This window comes from Stomoxys calcitrans, chromosome 2 (genome assembly GCF_963082655.1).
Source record: "Stomoxys calcitrans chromosome 2, idStoCalc2.1, whole genome shotgun sequence".
NCBI classification, from domain to species: Eukaryota; Metazoa; Arthropoda; class Insecta; order Diptera; family Muscidae; genus Stomoxys; species Stomoxys calcitrans.
This window is the reverse complement of record NC_081553.1, coordinates 168,094,478-168,116,751: the sequence shown is the minus strand read 5'-3', so window position 1 is coordinate 168,116,751 and position 22,274 is coordinate 168,094,478. Positions and strand designations below refer to the sequence as shown.

Below are 22,274 nucleotides of genomic sequence, written 5' to 3'. Positions count from 1 at the left end.
TTTAACCACAAAATGTCTTACAAACGAACAATGCTTGCAAATGATTGAATTTTATTATCACTATGCGTGCTCTATCAAAAAAGTTCATCGTTTTCAAATTTTGTTCAGCGACGTAGCTCATTTTTGGGTCAATGGATACGTAAAAAAGCAGAATTGTCGATTTTGGAATAAATATCAGCCAGGAGCATTGCAAGAACTACCATCCTGAATCCTGAAAAACTCACAGTTTAGTGCGGTTTATGGGCTGGTGGCATCATTGGACCGTACTTCTTCAATGATGATGCGAATCGTAACGTAACTGTGAATGGTGAGAGCTATCGTTAGATTATATTCAACTTTTTTTGCCCAATATGCAAGAGATGGACTTGCATGACATATGGTTTCAACAAGACGGTACCACACAGCATGCGTAACAATAGACTTATTGAGAGGCGAGTTAGGTAAAAATTTTATTTTACGTTGTGCGATTTAATGCCTTACGACTATTTTTTGTGGGGCTATGTTAAAACTCATGTCAGTACAGACAAGCCCGCTTCAATTGACGCATTAAAAGACAATATTGAAGCATTTATTCGTAAGATACCGGTTGAAATGATATAAATGGAAATGAACTAAGCGGATGGACCATTTGAGGCGCAATCACGGCCAACATTTGCATGAAATAATTCAATATAGACAAACATTAAATTATGTGGACCGTGCCATAGATTCATATGAAGATTTCATGTTTTTTTTTTTTGGAATTTTATGTGTTTTTCTTTTGAAAAACTTTCCTGTAGCTCTTTAAAATCACCCTTTAGTTGAGTTCCTTTTTATAGCCTGGCGCCTCAATTTGGCACTTCCAAGACACTTTCGATGCTTCCGCATAGCTGATTCGGTCCCTTATTTCTTAGAAGTCTTAGGTTAGATTAGGTTTACAGTCTGCCATCAGACTCACTTAGACGTTTTCGTCCATTGTGATACCACAGGAACAGAAGAAGAAAGATGCCTTCTATTTGCTACCATTGAACCATCCAGATCGCTTTAAAAAGCCCAATAACTTGCGAATGTACACATTTGCTAAATCAGACAGGTTCTCAAAGAAATGAGAACCTAAACTGGAACTCCTTCTGATTGCTATAGGTGTTCTATAATCTCTTCTTCTTCGATGTCCTCACAGCTTCTGCAAAAGTCGTTGCTGGCAACCTTCAGCTTGTCAGCATGTTTTCCGATTAGTCAGTGACCTGTCATGATGGACACAATGACTGAGATTTCTGTTCTAGCCAATGACACCAAAGCAGTAGACCTCTTCAAGTCTAGATTAGGCCACATAGTTTTGAAATGCTCACAGTCCCCTCTTTGTGACCATCTGCTATTCGTTGTTCTTCGGGCCTGGTCTTGGTAACCAAGCTTACATGTCACTGGAGGCATACCCACAGATTCCAGTATCCCTGGAATGTGTAGGGTAGTTCATAGTCTTGCAAGCTCATCCACTTTACAATTCCCTGGGATATCTCCGTGGCCCGGCACCCAGAACAGGTGAATTTTACACTGTTCAGCCTTCTCTTTGAGAGGTCTGCGACAGTCGAGGGCGGTTTTTGTGTTCAGAAATGCATTCTCCGGGGATTTAATGGCTGCCTGGCTGCCTGAGAAGATATTTGCCAATCGTCGTAATGACATTCTATCTTAGCCATTCCACTACTTCCTTAATACCAAGGATCTCCGCAGAGTTCGAATAACTTTTTCGATATGACCAGTTCTTGATCTCTAGAATACACCCCAAAGCCCATCTGATCGTTTAGTTTGGAACCAAGTCAATGTAACTTGGTTCCAATTTTTATCAAAAAGCGGCTGAGGTAGGATGTAATTCACACTGCCTGGAACATCGGATATTGTATCAAGGATAACACAGTGTCCGTAGCCGCTACATGACCAATGAGAAAGCTCCCTTAACCTCACGGCAGTGGTCGCAGCAATTTGTCTACCCACAATGTCCAGAGGCATAAGATGTAGCACTAAATTCAGTGCATCAGATGGTGTCGTCCTCAGTGCGGCTGTGATGCACAAACAAGCCATCCTTGGATCCGGTTAAGTAATGAGCAGTAAGTGGAAGTTTTGAAGCGCCGTCCACCAGACCACAACACCATATCGCAAATAGAGTCAGTATATACCCAATGCATGACACCCGGTATAAACACCCAACTTTTGCCAATGGAGTTCACTTCAATTCAAGTTCAATTTCCTGTCCAGCAAAACACCCAGGTATTTTGCGCTTACTATAAATGGAACATTCTCTCCAACGAAGGAGACAAGTTCTACTGCAGGCAACTTGTATCTCCTGCTGAAATTAACTACTTCTGTCTTGCACGGATTTATACCTCGATGACTTTCGGTAGACCACTTTGCTGTTGCACCTAGAGCTTCCTGAAGTATACCTCTTAGAGTGCTGGGAAACTTCCCCTAACCGCAATTGCCACGTCATCGGCATACGCGACCACTTTTACGCCATTTTCTTCCAGAGACAATAATATATTATTAATGGCTATATTCCAAAGTAAAGGAGACAGTACACCACCTTGAGGTGTTCCTCTGCTGACCCATCTTTTTAGATCTATAGATCCCAAGCCTGCAGTAATGCATCTTTTAGTAATTAAGTTATTAATAAACTTTCTTTCGGTAGAGTTGATGCCTAGAAACTCCAACTCCTTCATGATTGACGTAGGTTTAACATTATTGAAATCACCTTCAATGTCATGAAATGCTACCATCGAATATTCCTTGACAGCGAGAGAACCTTCTATGTAGCCGACTAGGTCGTGAAGGTCTGTTCCAGTGGATTTGCCTTTATTATATGCATGCTGCTGCCGCGACAGGCGATCTCGTGGGATCTTTGCCCTAAGATACGTTTCTATCAACCTCTCAAGAGTCTTCAGCATAAAGGATGACAGACTAATAGGACGAAAATCTTTCGCTTTCGTGTGGCAGGGTTTTCCTGCTTTCTGAATGAAGATGACCTTGGTGTCCCTCCATCCCACAGGTATATATGCCATTCTGTTACAAGCAGAGTATATCTCCCTAAGCCAGCGAACCAGTCTGTCAGACACAGCTTGTAGTTCAACCGGTGTCACATCATCAGGGCCTGGCGACTTAAAGAAAAACGTTGGATTTTATTTACGACAAATGAACATGTTTTTATACCCTCCACTAATATACTAATTTCGTCATTCCGCTTGTAACTTTTCGAAATATTCGTCTGAGATCCCATAAAGTATATATACTCTTGATCGTCGTGACATTTTATGTCGATCTAGCCATGTTCGTCCGCCCGTCTGTCTGTCTGTCGAAAGCACGCTAACTTTCGAAGGAGTGAAGCTAGGCGCTTGAAATTTTGCACAAATAATTTTTATTACTGTGGGTCGGTTGGGATTGTATATGGGCCAAATCGGTTCATGTTTTGACATAGCTGCCATATAAACCGATCTTGGGTCTTGACTTCTTGAGCCTCTAGAGGGCGCAATTTTTATCCGATTTGCCTGAAATTTTGCACGTAGTATTTTGGTATCACTCCCAACATCTGTGTTATCGATTTTTACACAGAAGTCATTGCGAAATATTTCAGTTCATTCGGAAAAGAATTGCGCCTTGTAGGGGCTCAAGAAGCAAAATCGGGAGATCGGTTTATATGGGAGCTGTATCAAGCTATTGATCGATTCATACCATATAAGACACGTATGTTGAAGATCATGAGAGAAGCCGGTGTACAAAATTTCATCCAAATCGGGTAATACTTGTGCGCTTTAGAGGCTCAAGAAGTCAAGATCGCATATTGGTTTATATGGCAGCTATATCAGGTTATGGACCGATTTTAACTATTCTTAGCACAGTTGTAGAAAGTTATATCAAAACACCTCAAGCAAAATTTTAGTTAAATCGGATAATAATTACGCCCTCTAGTGGCTCAAAAAGTCAAGACCCCAGATCGGTTTATATGGCAGCTACAACAGGTTATGGACCGATTTGAACCATTCTTAATACAGTGGTTTAAAGTCACAACAAAACGCATCATGCAATATTTCATCCAAAACGGATAAGAATTTCTCCCTGTAAAGGCTCAAGAAGTCAAGATTCCAAATCGGTTTATATGGCATTTATATCTGGTTCTACAGCGATTTACGCCATACTTAGCACTAACTGTGCTTGGAAGTCATAACAAAACACCTCATGCAAAATTTCAGCCAAATCGGATGAGAAATGCGCTATTGGCTCAAGAAATCAAGATCCAAGATCAGTTTATATGACAGCTATACCAGATTATGAACCGATTTAAATCATACTTAGCACTACGCACTCTAGAGGCTTACTATACCAACCGGCCTACACTGATAAAAAGTATTTGAGCAATATATTTAAAGCGGGTAGCTTTACTACTTCGAAAGTTAGCGTGCTTTCGACAGACAGACGGATGGACGGACGGGCGGACAGATGGATCAAGAATATATATACTTTATGGGGTCTCAGACGCATACTTCGAGGTGTTAAAACAGAATGACGAAATTAGTATACCCCCATCCTATGGTGGAGGGTATAATAAGAAAGAAATTCTGAGTCGATCGATGATTTGACGCCCCATGTTTTCTCAACAGAACAATTTCCATATTTTACAAGGTCATATACTTAGGTGTAATCTTGGACAGGAAATTGAATTGGAAATGTCACATTCAGTGGCGTACCGAGAAGGCTGTAGACTCGAAATGGGGTCTGAATCCGAGGATTGTCCACTGGCTCTATAGGAGCGTGATTAGACCAATACTTACTTACGCCGCAGTAGTTTGGTAGACTGCTTTGGAAAAAAGTGCAAAATAAGGACCATATAACAGGTTCAGAGAACATGTTGTCTTGGCATAGGCGGAACGATTAGGACCACGACCACTAGGGCACTGGAGACAATTCTAGATATCCGACCCTGCGGCTATGAGACTTGAGGCGATGGGAGAATGGATTGAGGATGGGAGCAGCTAATACCATCCCGGTATAATCGAGGCGATGATAGGAAACCTGGAAGTAATGGACGAGATTTCCGATCGAGACGTCACTTAAGGTCGAGTGCGAAGCACTGCTGCCAGCGGCACAGTCTTGATTTAACGGAACACTAGTATTGTCATATGGAAGATCGCAAACACTTAGGTGGGCACACAATACCAAACATAACCCAACTTAGGGGCGTGGCATGGAAAAAAATTAGGGGTTTTGTAAGTAACATGGAATTCCTAACATAGATTTTCATTTTCGATGTTTAGTATTTAGAGCGCATAACAAGCTAATTACTGGCCTAGGTGTATGCCCATAGTGGCATGAGACGGATAAATATCCGCACCCTCTTTCCAACCTTACCTGATCTAAAATATTCTGTACCACAGTAGTACACCAGGATGACAACTGGTTCGCAAAAGTTATAACTCTTAAGTTTAACAAAATCGAATAAATGAATGTTTTATGTGGCTTCAAGAAGTAAAATCGGGTGATCGGTGTGCTAAGAATATTTTATAGGAAAAACAAGTAAAAAGGCATTAGGTTCGGCCGGGCCGAGCTTTGGATACCCACCACCTCGGGAATATATGTAAACCCCCTTTCGTCAGAATTCGGAGAAAATTGGATAACTTAAGCACCCAAATTCAGCACGGACATTGAGTGGTCTAATATACAATATATGACACTATTAAAATTTGTAGAACATAATATTGGTCTGTTTGGCAGATAAATCCAATTATAAACCGATCTGAAACATATTAAGGTCGGATATCGGGAGGCTAAGAAAAACTCACTGTTTCAAATTTCATCGAAATCGGGTAATAAATAAAGCTTTTATGGGTTTCAGTCCCCTTATCGGCAGATCGGTCTATATGGCAGCTATATCTTAACATAATCCGATCAAAACCATATTTAGTTCGGATGTTGGGAGGCCCTAACCCACTCATTGTTCCAAATTTCAGCAAAATCAGATAAAAAATAAAGCTTTTATTGACTTCAGACTCTTTATCGGGAGATTGATCTATATGGCAGCTATATCCAAATATATCTAAACCATATTTAGATCAAATGTCGGGAGGCTTAAAATAACCCACTATTTTAAATTTCAGCGAAATCGAAAAATAAATAAAGCGTTTATGGGCTTTAGACCCTTAATTGGCAGATCGGTCTATATGGCAGCTATATCTAAATGTAGTATGATCTGAACCATAATTGGGTCAGATGTGGGGAATCTTTAAGCTAATCACTGTTTCAAATTTCAACGAAACCGGATAAAAAATAAAGCATTTATGGGCTTAGACCCTTTATCGGCAGAGGTCTATATAGAAGCTATATCCAAATATGGTCTGATTTGGCCCGTTCAAGAACTTAACCAGCGTGCATTAAAAAGACGTATCTGTGCCAAATTTCATCTCAATATCTCAATTTTTGAAGGATGTAGAGTGATTACAACAGACGGACGGACAGACGGATAGACGGACAGACACACGTACAATTTTACGACGATCCGAAATATATATACTTTGTAGTGTCGGAAATTGATATTTCGATGTGTTGCAAATGGAATGACTAAATGAATATACCCCAAATCCTACGGTGGTGGATATAACAAACAGAATTCATCAGTTGAAATACCATCTAAGTTGAATGAAATTATTGCAACATGTCTAACGGGAAGCAAATCCAGAACTTCGGCACTGGTTATGACAATCACAAAATTAATTACTACTTCATGTCCCACTACGTCATGTCCCCAAATTACAGTATCTAAAATTGTTGAGCTATTAGTACCACCCACTCACATTTGCATTGGGTTAGGCCGAAGTTCTCTTAGAATTAGACTGCCGCTTAACTGGTACCTAGTGGTGGCGGTGTGTCTCTTATACTGCTGATATGAAAATTTTTATCAAATGCCAATGTGAAACTCAAAACAGCTTTCCAATATGGCCCGTGAAGAGCTCTTAGTTCGCTTTCGGCTAGTGAGAGGGACAGACGCATTCTACGGATTACAAGGTATGTGGACGTTGCTTCCAAAAATGGAAAGAGTCAACACCCAGTTTGATAAATATACTAAAATATGGATGGGGCCAAAAGCTACAAACTTTTTTGATACTGATTGCTCGATTGGAAAAATTTTATTTGCTTTTATGAAAAATAATCCCAAAAACATTTGTCAGGTGAGGCAAATTTCTTTAAACTCAGAACTTGTCTGGTAATAGAAACTATTTCAGATATCCGACACTGAGGGCACAGCCTTGAACAATGGTGAAGCTATTACATTTGGCATTCGCATAGCCCAATATTTCAGATCGATTGGACTCAAGCAAGACGATGTTGTGGGCATTGTTAGCTCCAATGGCACGTACACCCTGCCAGTGGTTCTTGGTTGTTTGCTGAATTGCACTCCATTTCATGCCGTAAACTACAAGAATGACGAAGGTATTTGGTTTTTGTTTAACAATCTAATCAATAATGGACTCCTATGGCTTGATGTTATCTCTGACGGCTCTCTATCTATTTGTAGCCACCATAAAACATTTATTCCAAAGCACGCGACCCAAAGTGATATTTTGTGATGGGGGGATTTACCTGAATGTGGCTGCCATTGGAAAAATGCTGAAAGCCAAAATGTTTACAATGAAAGATCATCGTTTCGATATGGCCAAAGTGGAAGATTTGTTGGAGCCAACAAATGCAGAATTATTTTATGTGTAAGTACATCAGAAGATAGGTAACATTTTCCCCATTTAGTCAACCATTTATAGAAGCCCAGATACTCTGGAATTTTGTCATTGAACTTTAGTATAACAAATTTAATTAGCAGTTAGTTTGTCAGCTTGGAGATCTACAAAGGGAATGAATGAACTCAGTAGTCCATTAACGCACCTGTAGCGATAATAAAGTCAACACAACAAAAACTATTGGCCAAATGTCGGGAGACATAATCAAGTGTTTGCGTCTATTTGGCTTAAAACCCAAACGGAGGGCATTTCTTATCGTTCAATTGTTTCTATGAGACTTCAATATAAAACGAAAACCTAAAGCAAGTGCCGATAAAGAATTTTGTTGAATACTTTTTGCTATGAATAATGGACATTTTCAAAGCTATTTTGGTGTGCATTTGCTACTTTCACTTTGGTGAAATGGTCGGTAGAATGACGAAAATCTTAAGGGGAGATTTGTATCACGAGAAGACAAGACTGTTACTGAAAAGAAGTAAGAAGGAGGTCAGTATAGTTTATACGACCTCACTTATGCAAAATCTTTGCGGCAAGTGATAGCATGTGAAGTACATGTGGGGACGATAATGAGACGTTGGGGCATTCCCTATGTCATTGCCCGACTTTCTTGGCTAACAGACAGCGGCACTCAAGTGGGGGAAACAATACCAGACGTGAACCAACTTAGGGGCATTATATGGGAAACAATTAGGGATTTTGTAAGAAGCCCAGAATTCTTTACTTAGATTTTCTTTTCCGATGTCACTTTTTATACCCACACCCGAAGGATGGGGGTATATTCATTTTGTCATTCCGTTTGCAATACAACGAAATATCCATTTCCGATCCAAAAAAGTATTGGGTTGCCCAAAAAGTAATTACGGATTTTTCATATAGTCGGCGATGACAAATTTTTTCACAGCTTGTGACTCTGTAATTGCATTCTTTTTTCTGTCAGTTATCAGCTGTTACTTTTAGCTTGCTTTAGAAAAAAAGTGTAAAAAAGTATATTTGATTAAAGTTCATTCTATGTTTTATTAAAAATGCATTTACATTCTTTTAAAAAATCCGCAATTACTTTTTGATCAGCGTAAGAATCTAAGACGATCTAGCCATGTCCGTCCGTCTGTCTGTTGAAATCACGCTACAATCTTTAAAAATAGAGATATTGAGCTGAAACTATGTACAGATTCTTTTTTCGTCCATAAATAGGTTAAGTTCGATGATGGAATATACCGGACTATATCTCTATATAGTCTACATTTAGACCGGTCCGCCGATTATGGGTCCTAGGCCCATAAAAGCCACATTTATTTTTCGATTTAGCTGAAATTTGGGACAGTGAGATATGTTAGGCCATTCGACATCCTTCTTCAATTTGGCCTAGATCGGTCCAGATTTGGATATAGCTACCACATAGACCGATCCGCCGATTCAAGGTCTTAGGCCCATAAAAGGCGCATTTATTATTTGATTTTGCTGAAATTAGGGACAGTGAGTTGTGTTAGGCCTATCGACATCCTTCTTTAATTTGGCCCAGATCGTTTCAGACCGATCTCACGATTTAAGGTTTTCGGCCCATAAAAGCCGCATTTATTGCATTATATATACAGTAATTTGTGTTAGGCCCCTCAAAATTTTCCTGCAATTTGGCTCAGATCATTTCAGATTTGGATATAGCTGCCATATAGACCGATCTCTCGATTTAAGTATTTGGACACTTAAAAGGCGCATTTATTAGCCGATGTCACAGATATTTGGGACAGTGAGTTTTGTAAGGCTCTTCGACATTTTTCTGCAACTTAACCCAAGTCGGTCGAGATTTGGATATAGCTGCCATATAGACCGATATCTGGATTTAAAGTCTTGGCCCTTTAAAAGGCGCATTTATAATCTGAGTTCACTGAAATTTGACATAGTGACTTATGTTAGGCTTTTCGAGATCCGTGTCGCATAGATAATAGATTAAGCTACTAAAAAGACCAATATTTTGTTAAACGCAATTGAAAAACGACTTGTACTTATTAGTATTTGGTCCTAATCGGAACATATTTCGATATAGCTGCTATGGGGCATAAAGTATGCATTCTTCACCGGATTTTGACGGAAGGTGGTTTATATATTATTTAGTATTTAGATCGCACAACAAACCTATAACTGGCTTATGTGTATGTCCTTAATGGCATGGGACGGAATAATATCCGCACCCTCTTTTCAACTTAACCTAATCTAAGTATAACGATCAACTCAGCATAATTTCCTGTTTCGATTTCGTTATGTCTATCTCTTCGTCTCTACATGTTGATTTGTGTACAAAGTATAGGTCACAACTGCCCCTGGATGCGTAAGAAACTCACCATGGCAAGATCTATAGAATCTTGTGAGAATGAACTCCTGGCGGACTCAGAAGACGAAGCTAACGCAATAGTGTTGGAAATGGTTTCTACATTGTAAAGACGCTTCGGCGGCATGTGTGGTTCTTCTGATGACAGGAGGATTTGACGTAGTTCTTATTCAGGAGCCATGGGTGTGTGGAGGAATACTTCGTGGACTAAGAATTCCTGTATTTAAACTACTCAAGAGTACGGGGGGACACAAGGGCCTGTATTCTTGCTAAGAAGAGTCCTAATGCTTTACTTACTCCGTCGCTAAGCACTGAAGATCCAGTAGTAGCTTGATATCAACGAAAGTGATGAGCTGATTATCTAATATATTATAAGCTGCAATCTGGCGATGTGTAATAAAAGGAATAGATCGACCTTTATTACCAGGAACAGGCAGGAGGTACAAGATATAACCTTTGCATCGGAAGATCTAAGCGGAAGGATATTCGACAGGGTAGTGTTGGATGACCACAGCTTCTCTGATTATTAATTTCAGCCTTGGAGGAAAAACTGTAGAAATGGTCCCTCGGCGAAACAGAAGAAAGTCGGATTGGGATAGATCTCGGTACACATTACGCACGATTATTCCTACTTGACCAGAAAAGGTAGTGGGACTGCGTAGGTCAAGCAGATCACAAAGACCCCGATTGACTTGCTTGTGCCCGCATGTCCTAGTGGCAAGCCAAGGGGCAAACAACGACCGCCATGGTGGACCCCGAAACTGGTTGGTCTAAGAAAGGACTGCAGAAAACTCTTCAAATCTTCACGATTGGGATGTCTATAAGGCTTAGCTAAAAAAAAAAGAGCGAGCTGAGAAAGGCTCAGAACAAATCCTGGGTGGAATTCTATAGCTCCGTGGAGGTAACATCCGGAGCTTCTAGACTATGAAAGATCCTATTCTCGACTCCTATTACGGTGGAATATATATAGAAGTTAGAGAATGTATGTACAATGTCTAGTGAGGAAATACTTGAATTACTCGTTGACACACTTTTCCTGGGAAACCCTCCAACGAATAATGTGGCTCTAGAAGAGGTTGCCACTGGTATGCATTCTCCGGAGGTTATTGGAGAAATTGTGTCTGAGCCGAAAATCCTTTCGGCGATAAGAAGTTTTGACTCCTTTAAGGCCTTTATGATGTATCACCGGTCGAATTATGATTTATCACCAGTCTGACAGACTGGCTTCTTGGCCAGTCTGTCAGACACGAAAGTCATTTCCATTCCAAAAGCAGGAAAACCGTTCCATACAAAGCGAAAGATTTTTGCGTAATTACTCTGTCATCCTTCATGCTGAAGACTCTTGAAAGGTTGATTGGAGATCGCCTGTCCCGGCAACAGCATGCATATAGCACGAGTCCACTGAAACAGCCCTTTACGTCAATCATGAAGGAGCTAGAGTTTCTAGGCATTAACACTACCGTATCAAAGTTTATTAATAACTTGCTTACTAAATAATGCGTTACGTTTAGCAGAAGATATAAGTTACCCATAGTGGCACCTGTCTTCTTGAGGGAAGAGAATATTCCATTTGATGAAGGGGCAAAATACCTGAGAGTTGTGCTGAACAGAAAATTTAACTTCTTATCAAACATTTTGAAAAGGGCAAGAAAGGCAACTCTGCCCTAAACACCAGCAAGATAGCCATTGTCAAAAGATGGTGTTCTAACCCACGTATATGACTTTTGAAAGGGGCTTTGTAGTCAACAAAGAGATGGTAGGTGTTGGTTTGTCCTTCTAAGGTCTTTTCCAGGATTTGGCGCAGTGTGAATATCTGGTCTAGGTTAGATTTACCAGCTCTAAAGCCGCATTGATAGGTCCCAATTATCTCATTGACTTTAGGGTTAATCTTTCACACAGTACGCTCGAGATTATCTTGAATGCGATGGGGAGGAGACTTTTTCCTCTGTAGTTGGCACATTCCGTCTTGTCTCCTTTCTTGTGTACGGGACATAGTATGCTGAGGTTCCAATCATGTTGTATGCTTTCTTCAAGCCAGATTGCGCAGACAAACTGATGCATACGCCTAATAAGCTTTTCGCCTCCGGTCCTAAATAGTTCAGCGGTAACCCGTCGGCTCCTGCTGCCTTGTTGTTCTTCAGTCGCTTCACTGCGATTTGGATCTGCGATTCTGATGAGGGGGTAAACATTCTACACCATCATCAGGGATAAATTCGGCTGTATCCTGTTCATCGCCATCGTCGGGCACTAGCAGTTGGGTAAAATGTTCTTTCCATATTCTCAGCTATCTGTGTCAGTTACCAGATTTCCTTCTTTATCTCTAAAGAAGGATGTGCCTGCATCAAAGCCATCGGTTTGATGTTTAATTCTTTAGTAGGCTTTCCGGACTTCATTCTGACTCCTCAATTCACTTACACTCGCACTCACGTCTTTCCATTTCCTTTTTCTTTCTACGGAATAGACGTATGTCCTCTCTCCTTTTCTCCCTATACCTTACCTTCATCTGGCGCTTTGCTAGTGATTGCACGGTTGCTCTGCATGCCGCATACATGACTTCAGTAGCATCTCGACACTTCTGATCGACATCATCGGCAGTGCTTCCTTCAAGCAGTTAGGTCAGTCGAGTGGAGTATGCCGTTGCCATTTGTTGTGTTTGCAGCTGTCCAGTTTCCGTGCAGTGTCTCACCATACTCAAATGGTTCGAACCATTGCTGCAACAAGGTAATGATCCGAATCTATATTTGCTCCACGGATCGATCGTATATCTAACACGCTGGATGATTGTCTTCCATCCATCACTACATGATTAATTTTGTTTCTCGAGTTCTGATCAGGTTACAGTCATGAGGCTTTGTGATCTTTTTTATGTGGAAATCTGTTGCTGTAAACTACCATGTTTTTGCTGCGGCGAAATCTACGAGTTTCAATCCATTGTCGGACGTTAACTCGGGGAGGCTAAGTTTTTCGGCTGTTGGACCTAAGATGTCTTCCTTCCCTATCTTTGCATTAAAATCTTCTACAACGACTTTAATATCAGCGGTCGTATTCTCTCTCTAGGCGCTAGTAGAAAATAGCCATGGTCTGCTCGTCTTTGTCTTCCGTCGGGGTATGGGGACAAATAAGGCTTATGTTGAAGAATTTGGCTTTTATGCGGATTGTGACTAGCCTCTCATTCACCGAAGTATAGCTGTAGACAAGATGTTTCAGTCTCCGACAAACCACAAATCCACAGCCAAATTCATGCCTCGTGTTAGGCAGCTATAGTATAGTTCGTCCCCGTTTGGTGTTGTTGTGACGCCATTACCAATCCATCGCATTTCCTGTAAGGTGGTAAAATCTGCCTTGTACATCTCTAATACATCCGCCAAAGCGTAACGGCACCTTCTCTTAAATCGGCAGATAGGTCTATGTGGGGGCTATATCAAGATATAATCCGATAAAACCCATCTTCGAATTTAACCTATGGGCTAGAAAAAAGAATTTGTGCAAAGTTTCAGCTCAACATAACTTTTTAAAGCCTTATCGTCCATGGCTAGATCGTCTTAGATTTTTAAGATGATCAAGAATATACATACTTTATAGGGTCGGATTTTTCGATGTGTTTCTAACGGTGGTGTGTAAAAAAAGCGATTTGTTTCTTTGAGACATTCTAATGCTCCTTATTTTCTAGTTTGAAGTTTTGAAAAAAAGATTTCTGCTGACATCCAAAATATGTGACAAGTCTTATCCACATAGCGCTGTATGCTGGTATAGCTTCCATATGATGCGAGCTCAAATTTGTTAATTTTGGGAATGTCTTCAGGGCGTAATTTATATCATGGTGCAGGGTATATAAAATTCAGCACTGCCGAACTTATGGTCATTTTACTTGCTTCTCAACTTACTTATTTCTCTTAATATCACTTTTAGGCCTGAAACACTTAAATTGGGTGGAGATCAAACTGTGGCAATTCTATGCACGGCCGGTTCTTCGGGGATGCCAAAGAATGTTAGCATTTCAAATTCTTCCTGCTTATTCGATTATGGGTAAGTACTGTGAAATTATCCCATGACAATTACAAATATGAGCTCTTTGTTAATCCATTTCCTTTTGTTTTAGATTTGTTACTGGCCAAGATGTGATTTTCTCCTTCAGCACAATTGATGTCGCTTCCGGCATGTTTAATATGCTCTTCAGTTGTGGCCATGGTTCAACTCGCATCATTACCGATAGAAGAGAAAGCGCAGAATATCTTTTAGAACTGGTCAATAAATACAAAGTAACCCTTTTAACATTGACACCCCTTAACTTCGTCTGCCTGGCAAAAAGTCCACAGCTAACCAAAGAAAAGTTGTCCAGTATTCGCTTCATCAACATAGTTGGTGGTAATATACCTGTGACATCTCTATTGAAGATGCAAAACTACCTTTCAAATGGTTTCATATCGTATGGATATGCATTGACAGAATGCGGCGGTATTGCCGGCAATATGGGTGTAGGCCATCCCAATAGTGTGGGAAAGATAATACCGGGAATCAAGGTGAAAATCCATGATGAAAATGGCCGCAGTCTGAATCATGGAGAGCTTGGGGAAATTTTAGTTCACACGGGTAAAACATGGAATGGCTATTATGGCAATCCTAATGAATCCAAGCGCATGCAAGATTACCAAGGATGGTTTCACACCGGCGATTTGGGTTATTTCGACAAGGACAACTATTTGTATGTGTTGGATAGAAAATGTGATTCGTTACGCTTTCACGGCATGCAATATTGGCCTCGAGAAATTGAACAGTGCGTGGCCGAATTACCCGATGTCCTGGATGTTTGTGTTTTTGGTCTCTGGAATGAAGTGGATGGAGATGCCGCTGCAGCGGCGGTTGTTAAAATTCCCGGCAGTAAACTAAGTGAGCAGGATATAGTGGAGTATGTGGCCAAGCGTTTGGTTGTATCTCACAAACAACTGCATTGTGGCGTTTTCTTTCTCGACGACCTGCCCAAGACGGGCAGTGGCAAAGTTGTCAGAGACAGAGCTCGTGATATGGCCTTGGGCAAACATTGGGTTACACCGAAGACTTCTTTCAATCGCCTCATAAATTGATTGGAAAATGTCAAACACGTCATGGTCATTATATTATATGTTGGTCTATAATTTTAAGTATTTATTTTTAATTGTAGATATTAATATTATTATGTATTTATTTTATCTAATCTCAAGCAATGTTAAGCAGTAATGCAACGCATATGGTAGACCAGTTTACTGCTCTTATCTTATGTCCAAGTTCAAAGATAATTTCAAATACAGACATACATCACTGCCATGTGTTTCGATAGACCTATTGTTGAAATGATTTGATATCAATGTGGGTAAAAGTGGTTCACCAATTAAAGAAACTTAAGTCTCTAGCAAAAAAAAAAATAGGTTGGTATAACTAACTACATAAAATGGATCAGAATATGCTGATATACCGATGACATGCACACGCTTCATCTAAAAATATGAAAATAGATAGGTTTCGTTAGATTAGGTTGAAAAGAGGATGCAGATAATAATCCGCCCCATGCCACTATCGTCATACACCTAAGCCAGTAATCGGCTTGTTGTATGCTCTAAAAAACTGAAAGCTCGAAAAAGAAAATTTTAAGCTAGGAATTCCGTGCTACTTACAAAATCCTTAATTGTTTTACATACCACTCCACTAAGTTGCCTATGTCTGGTATTTTGTCCCCACCTAAGTACCTGTGTCTGTTAGCCGCGAAAGCCAGGCAATGACATGGGAAAGGCTCCAACCCCCATCACCTTCCCCACATGCCTTATACATGCCATCACTTGCCGCACCGATTTTGCATAAATGAGCTCGTAGTCCTATGTGTCCCGTTATAATACCAAAAGCTATACAGACTTCCTTCTTACTCACTTTCAGTAATAGCCTCGTCCCCTCACGATCCAGATCACCCAATAGGGTATTCGCTGTTCCACAGTGTTACATGCGCGTTTGTCGCCCACTCCCTATAATCGGACTGCATCGACGCGAAAGGGTTCGAATTAATCAAGTGCATCTATGGCAGTTCTCTGTCCTTCACTGTCAAATCGTCTCCCCTTTCATTCACCTTTACTCCGTAATGGCCCGGCACCCAAACTATGCGGATTTTGCCATCCTCAGATAAGGCGTTAACCTCCTTCTTACACAGCAAGACTGTTAGTGACCTTACCTTCATGCTTGTTATTGCACTTATGGCAATTTTACTGTCCGTAAAGATGTTCACACTCAATGTCCTCGCGTTAGTACCACACCACCTCACGTATTATGGTCAGACAGTCTAAAACAAATCTCAGTCCCTGGGTTCTCAAAGTAGAGTCCCAGGCCTATTCTTTCCCTTAGCTTCGATCGATCCGTGTAACATGATCTTCCAGATGGCAATACTAGGGTTCCGTCAGTCCAGCAGCAGTGGCTCGCACTCGTCCTCTAGTTTCGACTCAGGTATCCGATCGGAAACCTCTTCCCTTCCTTCCAGGTTTCCTATCGTCGCCTCGATTATACCGCGACGGTATGAGCTGCTCCCATCCTCAATCCATTCTCCCATCGCCTTAAGTCTCATAGCCGCAGAGTGGCTGCCTCACACTTAATCTGTATATCAAAGGGTCGGATGTCTAGAATAGTCTCCAGTGCCTACGGCCCGTCTACATAGTGCCCAACATCTGTGAGTCTTCTCAGTACGCTCCTGAATATGACACTTCCAATTAAGTTTCCTATCCAAGATCACTCCTAAGTATATGACCTTTTCTGGAATCGAAATCGTTTTATTGAGGAAACGTGGCGCATCAAATTAGCTACCTTCGTCTTCCTCATGAACAGGCATATTTCTGTCTTCTCGGCGTTAACATTGAGACCCCTGGATCTAGCCCAGTCACGTGCCATATGTAAGACCTTTTCGGCCCTTCTGCATAGGTGGATCAGATCCTTACCCCTTAGAAGTCTTATAACATCGTCTGCATAGCAGATTTGTTCAAATCCCTCCTCAGTCAGCATCCGTAATAGGTTATTTAAGGTGGTCACCCAAAGGAATGGCGATAAAATGCCCCCTGTGGTGTGCTCACAGGGGGTATCTCTCCCTTATATTTATGTCATGGGACCCGCAATTTATCCACCTGTTCCTTGGCATATGGTTTATCCAGTCTCTAAGGACCTGGTCCACCCATTAATGTTCTAAGGATTGGATCAATGTGTCGGTCCGCACATTATTAAACGCCCCCTCGATATCAATGCAAACCACCAGTGTGTACGTCTTGTCATCGAAGGATTCTTCTATTTTATGCACAACCTCGTGCAGGGCAGTTTCCACTGACACTTCCCTTGACATAGGCATGCTGTTTGTATTTAAGTAGTTCGCTGGATGTCCTACTTTTTATCATGGTATCCACAATGCGTTCCATGGTTTTGAGTAGAAAGGATATAAGGTTTAGGCCTGTAGGCCTTTGGTGTCAGAGTATAGGCAAGTCCTAGGCACGCTGTGAAAATAGTTGCCAGGTGAGGCGCCACATAGTCGGCCTCCTTTTGTAGAAACGCCGGAAATATTAAATAGTTTGAACTTAAATGGTTTGAAGCTCCTCAAGGATTCCTTGACCATAAGCAACGTTTTGATAAACCTTCGATAAACCTCATTATTCCAAGATTCTGGTGTCTCCGTGAGTCCCGTCGTATCCTGTGGAAAATGCGTTTTCATCAGAAGCCTCAACATGTCCTCCGTTATTTCTGCTCTCACTCCCATGTCGTCTTCTAACGTTTCAGTTTTGACATGGGTTTTTGAGAGAAACTTTTTCATCTTGGTGGCGTCATTAGCGCTATCGACCAGGCCACAGAAAAGCTTCCAGGAGGCATGCTTTGCCGTAATCTTATTGTATTCTTTGAGCCGTGTGTAGGGCACATCCCAATATTCTTCCGCTTTTTTACGACGTGCTCTGTTAACAAGTCTGCGGACCTCTTTCCCAATGTTGCGAATCTCCCCGTTCACCTAGGGCTTTTCTTGGGTAGATTTCCTTTCTCAAAGAGGACAACTATCTTCGAAAGACTCCAATAGTACAGTCGTTATCTTGTTGACAATGTCGTCAATCTCTTCTATGCTTGGACAAACAAAATTATCTTGCTCAAGTCTTCTTCTGAGATGCCTTCCGAATTTTTTCCAGTTGGTTTTCAACTTATTCCGGAAGCTTGTCGGATTCGACGCTGGCCGTGCTATTCTAAACCTAATGTAGCGATGTTCTGAGAAGGAATGCTTCACGGAGACCCTCCAATCCTGAATCTCTTCGATTAGATTTTCCGGCCATATTGTCATATCTAAAACCTCCTCCCTCATCGTATTAACAAAGGAAGCGGTGTTACCAATATTATTAGTTGTAATTAGGTCGTTAATATTCAAGAATTCTTCAATGGCTTGGTCCCGCTTATTAATGTTGTACTTCCCCATGAAATATGGTGAGAGTTTGCATCGTATCCTATTATTATCTCATTTCCTGTCCGTTTTGCTTTCCCCAACAACCGTCAAAGTCAAAGAAATAAAGTCTGTTAGCAGCGTATGCCGGGCAATGAGGAAATGTTCCAACGTCTCATCATCTTCCCCCATGCTCTACACGCTGTCACTTGACGCACCGATTTGATATATTGAGCTTCTGCTTACTTCATTCCAGTAATAACCTCATCTTCTCGTGATCCGATATTTGTTAGTAAAAACAAAGAAATGTTTACTGTAACAACTGAAAGTAGGTTAAAAAAGAGACAGCAGTAATGTTTTGCTAAAACAGCAAATATTTTCTGCTGTCTTCATATTGTATGTAGCTTAATGTAAACATAAAATGTCAAAATTACTTCAAAAATTGGCAGGTTAGGTTAGGTTTAGTTTAAGTGGCAGTCTGCAGACCAACTAACTTAGACGTTTTCGTCCATTGTGATACCACAGGAACAGGAGAAGGAAGATGCCTTGTAGTTCCTACCGTTGAACCATCCAGATCGCTTTAAAAAACCCAACTACTTACAAACGTTCATATCCGCTGCATCAGACAAGCTCTTAAAGAAATAACAACCAAAAGTGGAACTCCTCCTAACTGCCAGTTCGGGATACACACTCAGCAGGTGTACTATAGACTCTTCTTCCTCGACGTCCTCACTGCTTCTTAGTTGTTACTGGCAACCTTCAGTCTGTCAGCATATTTTCCGTTCAGTGACCTGTCATGACGGACACAATGACTGAGACGTCTTTTCTAGCCAGCGACAGCAAAGTGGTAGAGCTCTTCAAGTCTAGATTGGGTCACATAAATCTTAAACCAATTATTGAAACACGAGTCCATCAGTGGTGCGATATGTGTCCAATCTTGTCTGAGAAACTGACAATTTATTTTCTTCAAAACTCATTCAAAAAACAATCTCACCTTTGTGGAGGGCGGACCCTCCCCCTTATGCCAAAAACATCACCCAAAATCAAAAGTGCACAAATAGGGACAGTATGGGTATCAAATGAAAGGTATTGGGGAGTAGAATACGAATATGGTAATAAAATTTGAGACTAAGTTCCCATCGGGCCGTCCTAAACCTAAAACTCACCCAAACAGACATATTAGACGTTCTTGTCAATATGGGGCTCAAATGAAAGGTATTGGGGAGTAGATTACACATCTAGCATATAAAACGCCCAAAATGGGATTAGGACCCCTTATGACTTGTTCCGTAGAATTAAAAACAGCTGCAACGATTTTTTTTAATTTTCACAGATCTTGTAGGTTTTTCTGGTAGGAAGCATAGGCTATATAATTTGTAGATATCGGATGGAAGCGACTCAAATGAAAGGTGTTTGAGAGTAGAAATCGAATTTGATACCCAATTTTGTTGCCAAGTGTTTGGGGGTACCCCCTTAAGCACCCCCTAAACTGAACTTCATTTCCGACTACGGCAATATGGAGCTCAAATCAACGTTATTTGGGAGTAAAGATCGAATTTGATATCTATTTTTAGGGCAAAGCGCCGGTGGCCGCCCAGTCTAAAAACACCCTCCAAACGGTTCATATTTATCTACTATAGCAATATGGGGCTCAAATCGAAGGTTTTTTGGAGTGGAAGGCGAATTGTATACCCATATTTGAGTCGAAATGTCTGAGGTGCCAAATGGTTCATATTTATCGACCATGGCAATATGGGGCTCAAATTAAAGCGATTTTGGAGTGGAAGACGAATTTTATATCCATATTTGAGTCGAAATGTCTGAGGTGCCATTCCTCACCTAAAAAGCTCTTCTTATTCCCCTAATTTTCATTCGTTCGAAATTTTTTTGGTTTCTATTGTTGGGGTCGGGTTCCTCGGGTGCCGTCCAAAACGCTCCAAATAATAAAGATCAATAACCTCGATCAATATAGAGCTTAAACGAAAGGTGCTTTAGAGAAAAAAAAGAATTTGATATTCATGTGTTTGGGAAGCCACAATATCTCTCTATTACATAAAAGCTATCTGGAGTGGAAATTGATTGATTTTCGGGAAATTGATACTCATTTTTGGGACAGAGACCCTGGGGTCCACTCCACCCTCAAACAGAATTTTTTTTACCGTTAATGCCAATATGGGGCTCATATAAAATGTATTTGAGAGTAGAGGACGAAGCTTATATTTACTTTAAGGGCCAAGTGTCTGGGTGGCCACACCATCCCCGAAATACCCCCTAAACCGGAAATATTTGCCTATACGGTAATATAGGACTCAAAACGAAGGCATTTGGGAGTAGAGCAAACTTCTCACACATCAATGAGTGCTTTCCGATTCAAGTTTAAACTCAATGATAGGGGATTTTTTTTTTATAGCAGAGTGCGAACGACGTGACGCCAGCATTAAATTTCGTCCGATGCTCTCGCCAGGATTCGAACGCAGGCGTTCATCATCATATGTGGACATAGACTACAATGACACGAATTCGATATCCCTACCCTAAAAAAGTATTAGAGAGTTAAAGAAGGCGCAGCGGAGCGGCCCGGTTCAGCTAGTTTACCTATACAATACAAGGCTAACAAAATATTTTAAACTTACTCATTCTTAGTTTCCCCTTCCATGAATCATGTATTTATAATTCCCTTTATTAAAGGTTATTGAACTTTGAGTTCAAGCAGCGCATTTACCCTAAGTCCTACACATACATATGTCTATCTGAAGTATTGCCATTTCTTTTTTCTGTATTATTTTTAAAGCAATATCCTTTTATCTGTGATTGATCATTTGTGTATCAAACAGCACCATCTAAGTAAGTTAAAAGGCAAACCCCCCTTAGACAGTTTGCCATTATGATATTACCGATGGTGTTTTAACGCCACTAGTAATGAAAACAAGAGAATGACTATGTTTTAAGAATCGAAGCAACCACAGACAGACAGACAACAGCAATCAATACCACTTTACAAACTTGCCGACCCTGCGTCATCAGATACCAAAATGAGTGGCTAAGGCGATTAGAAGAGATTTGTTTTCATGCATCAAGTATGGTATACCTTTACCATTGGCTATGTAATGTTTATGGGTCTCACTTGCATTTTGTGCTCACCGATACAGCGCATGATAACATATATATATCCTCTTTGCTTGAATCCTTTCGAGGGTTCGCATGATTGATTAAACCGCCAATGTGCAAGATTTAAATGCCACCAACTGATTAGACGATATCGGCATATGGGCAAATATGCCCACAAATCAACACACATGACTGTATGTATTGCAGATTGCAATGTTTGCAATAATTAAAAAAAAAAAATCTAATTGATCATATCTGGAAAACTTGAAATTTTCCGAAAGGAGACTATGGCTTGAAATAAATAAATTTCCCTTTTCGTGTTTTCAATCTGATAGGGAAATTCTCATAAGTAAGTTGAAATCCTAAATGTGTCATACAGACTTTTATGTGCTGCACTACGATTCAACGAGGTTGGTTTGATAATTTTCAATTTAAATAAAAAAAAACTGTGCAAGTAAGATGAGAGTTATACATGTCACTTACAAATGCAAATTTGCTTATGGAGGGGAAACCTTATTCATTATTCTTTGTTTGCCTAAAAAGAGATAGTGCGCAAAGAACTCGACAGATGCGATCAATCGTGTATACCCTCCACCATTCGTCCCGGCTGAACTTAGCACGCTTTTACTTGTTCCTTCTCATTTTCGTTTGAAAAATAGGTGATGGGAAATTAACGATAGTATCG

At 40.6% G+C, this 22,274-nt stretch overlaps 1 protein-coding gene across 1 annotated transcript; it reads left to right on the top strand.

Annotated features, from left to right (window-relative positions):
- The first annotated feature begins 6,993 nt into the window (after positions 1 to 6,993).
- LOC106080934 (uncharacterized) lies at positions 6,994 to 15,207 on the top strand. The gene is made up of 5 exons (XM_013242563.2): positions 6,994 to 7,184; positions 7,239 to 7,446; positions 7,532 to 7,718; positions 13,981 to 14,097; positions 14,171 to 15,207. The coding sequence occupies exons 1-5, from the start codon at positions 7,023 to 7,025 to the stop codon at positions 15,150 to 15,152; spliced, it is 1,656 nt and encodes a 551-aa protein (XP_013098017.2). The 5' UTR covers positions 6,994 to 7,022; the 3' UTR covers positions 15,153 to 15,207.
- Positions 15,208 to 22,274: the final 7,067 nt, after the last annotated feature.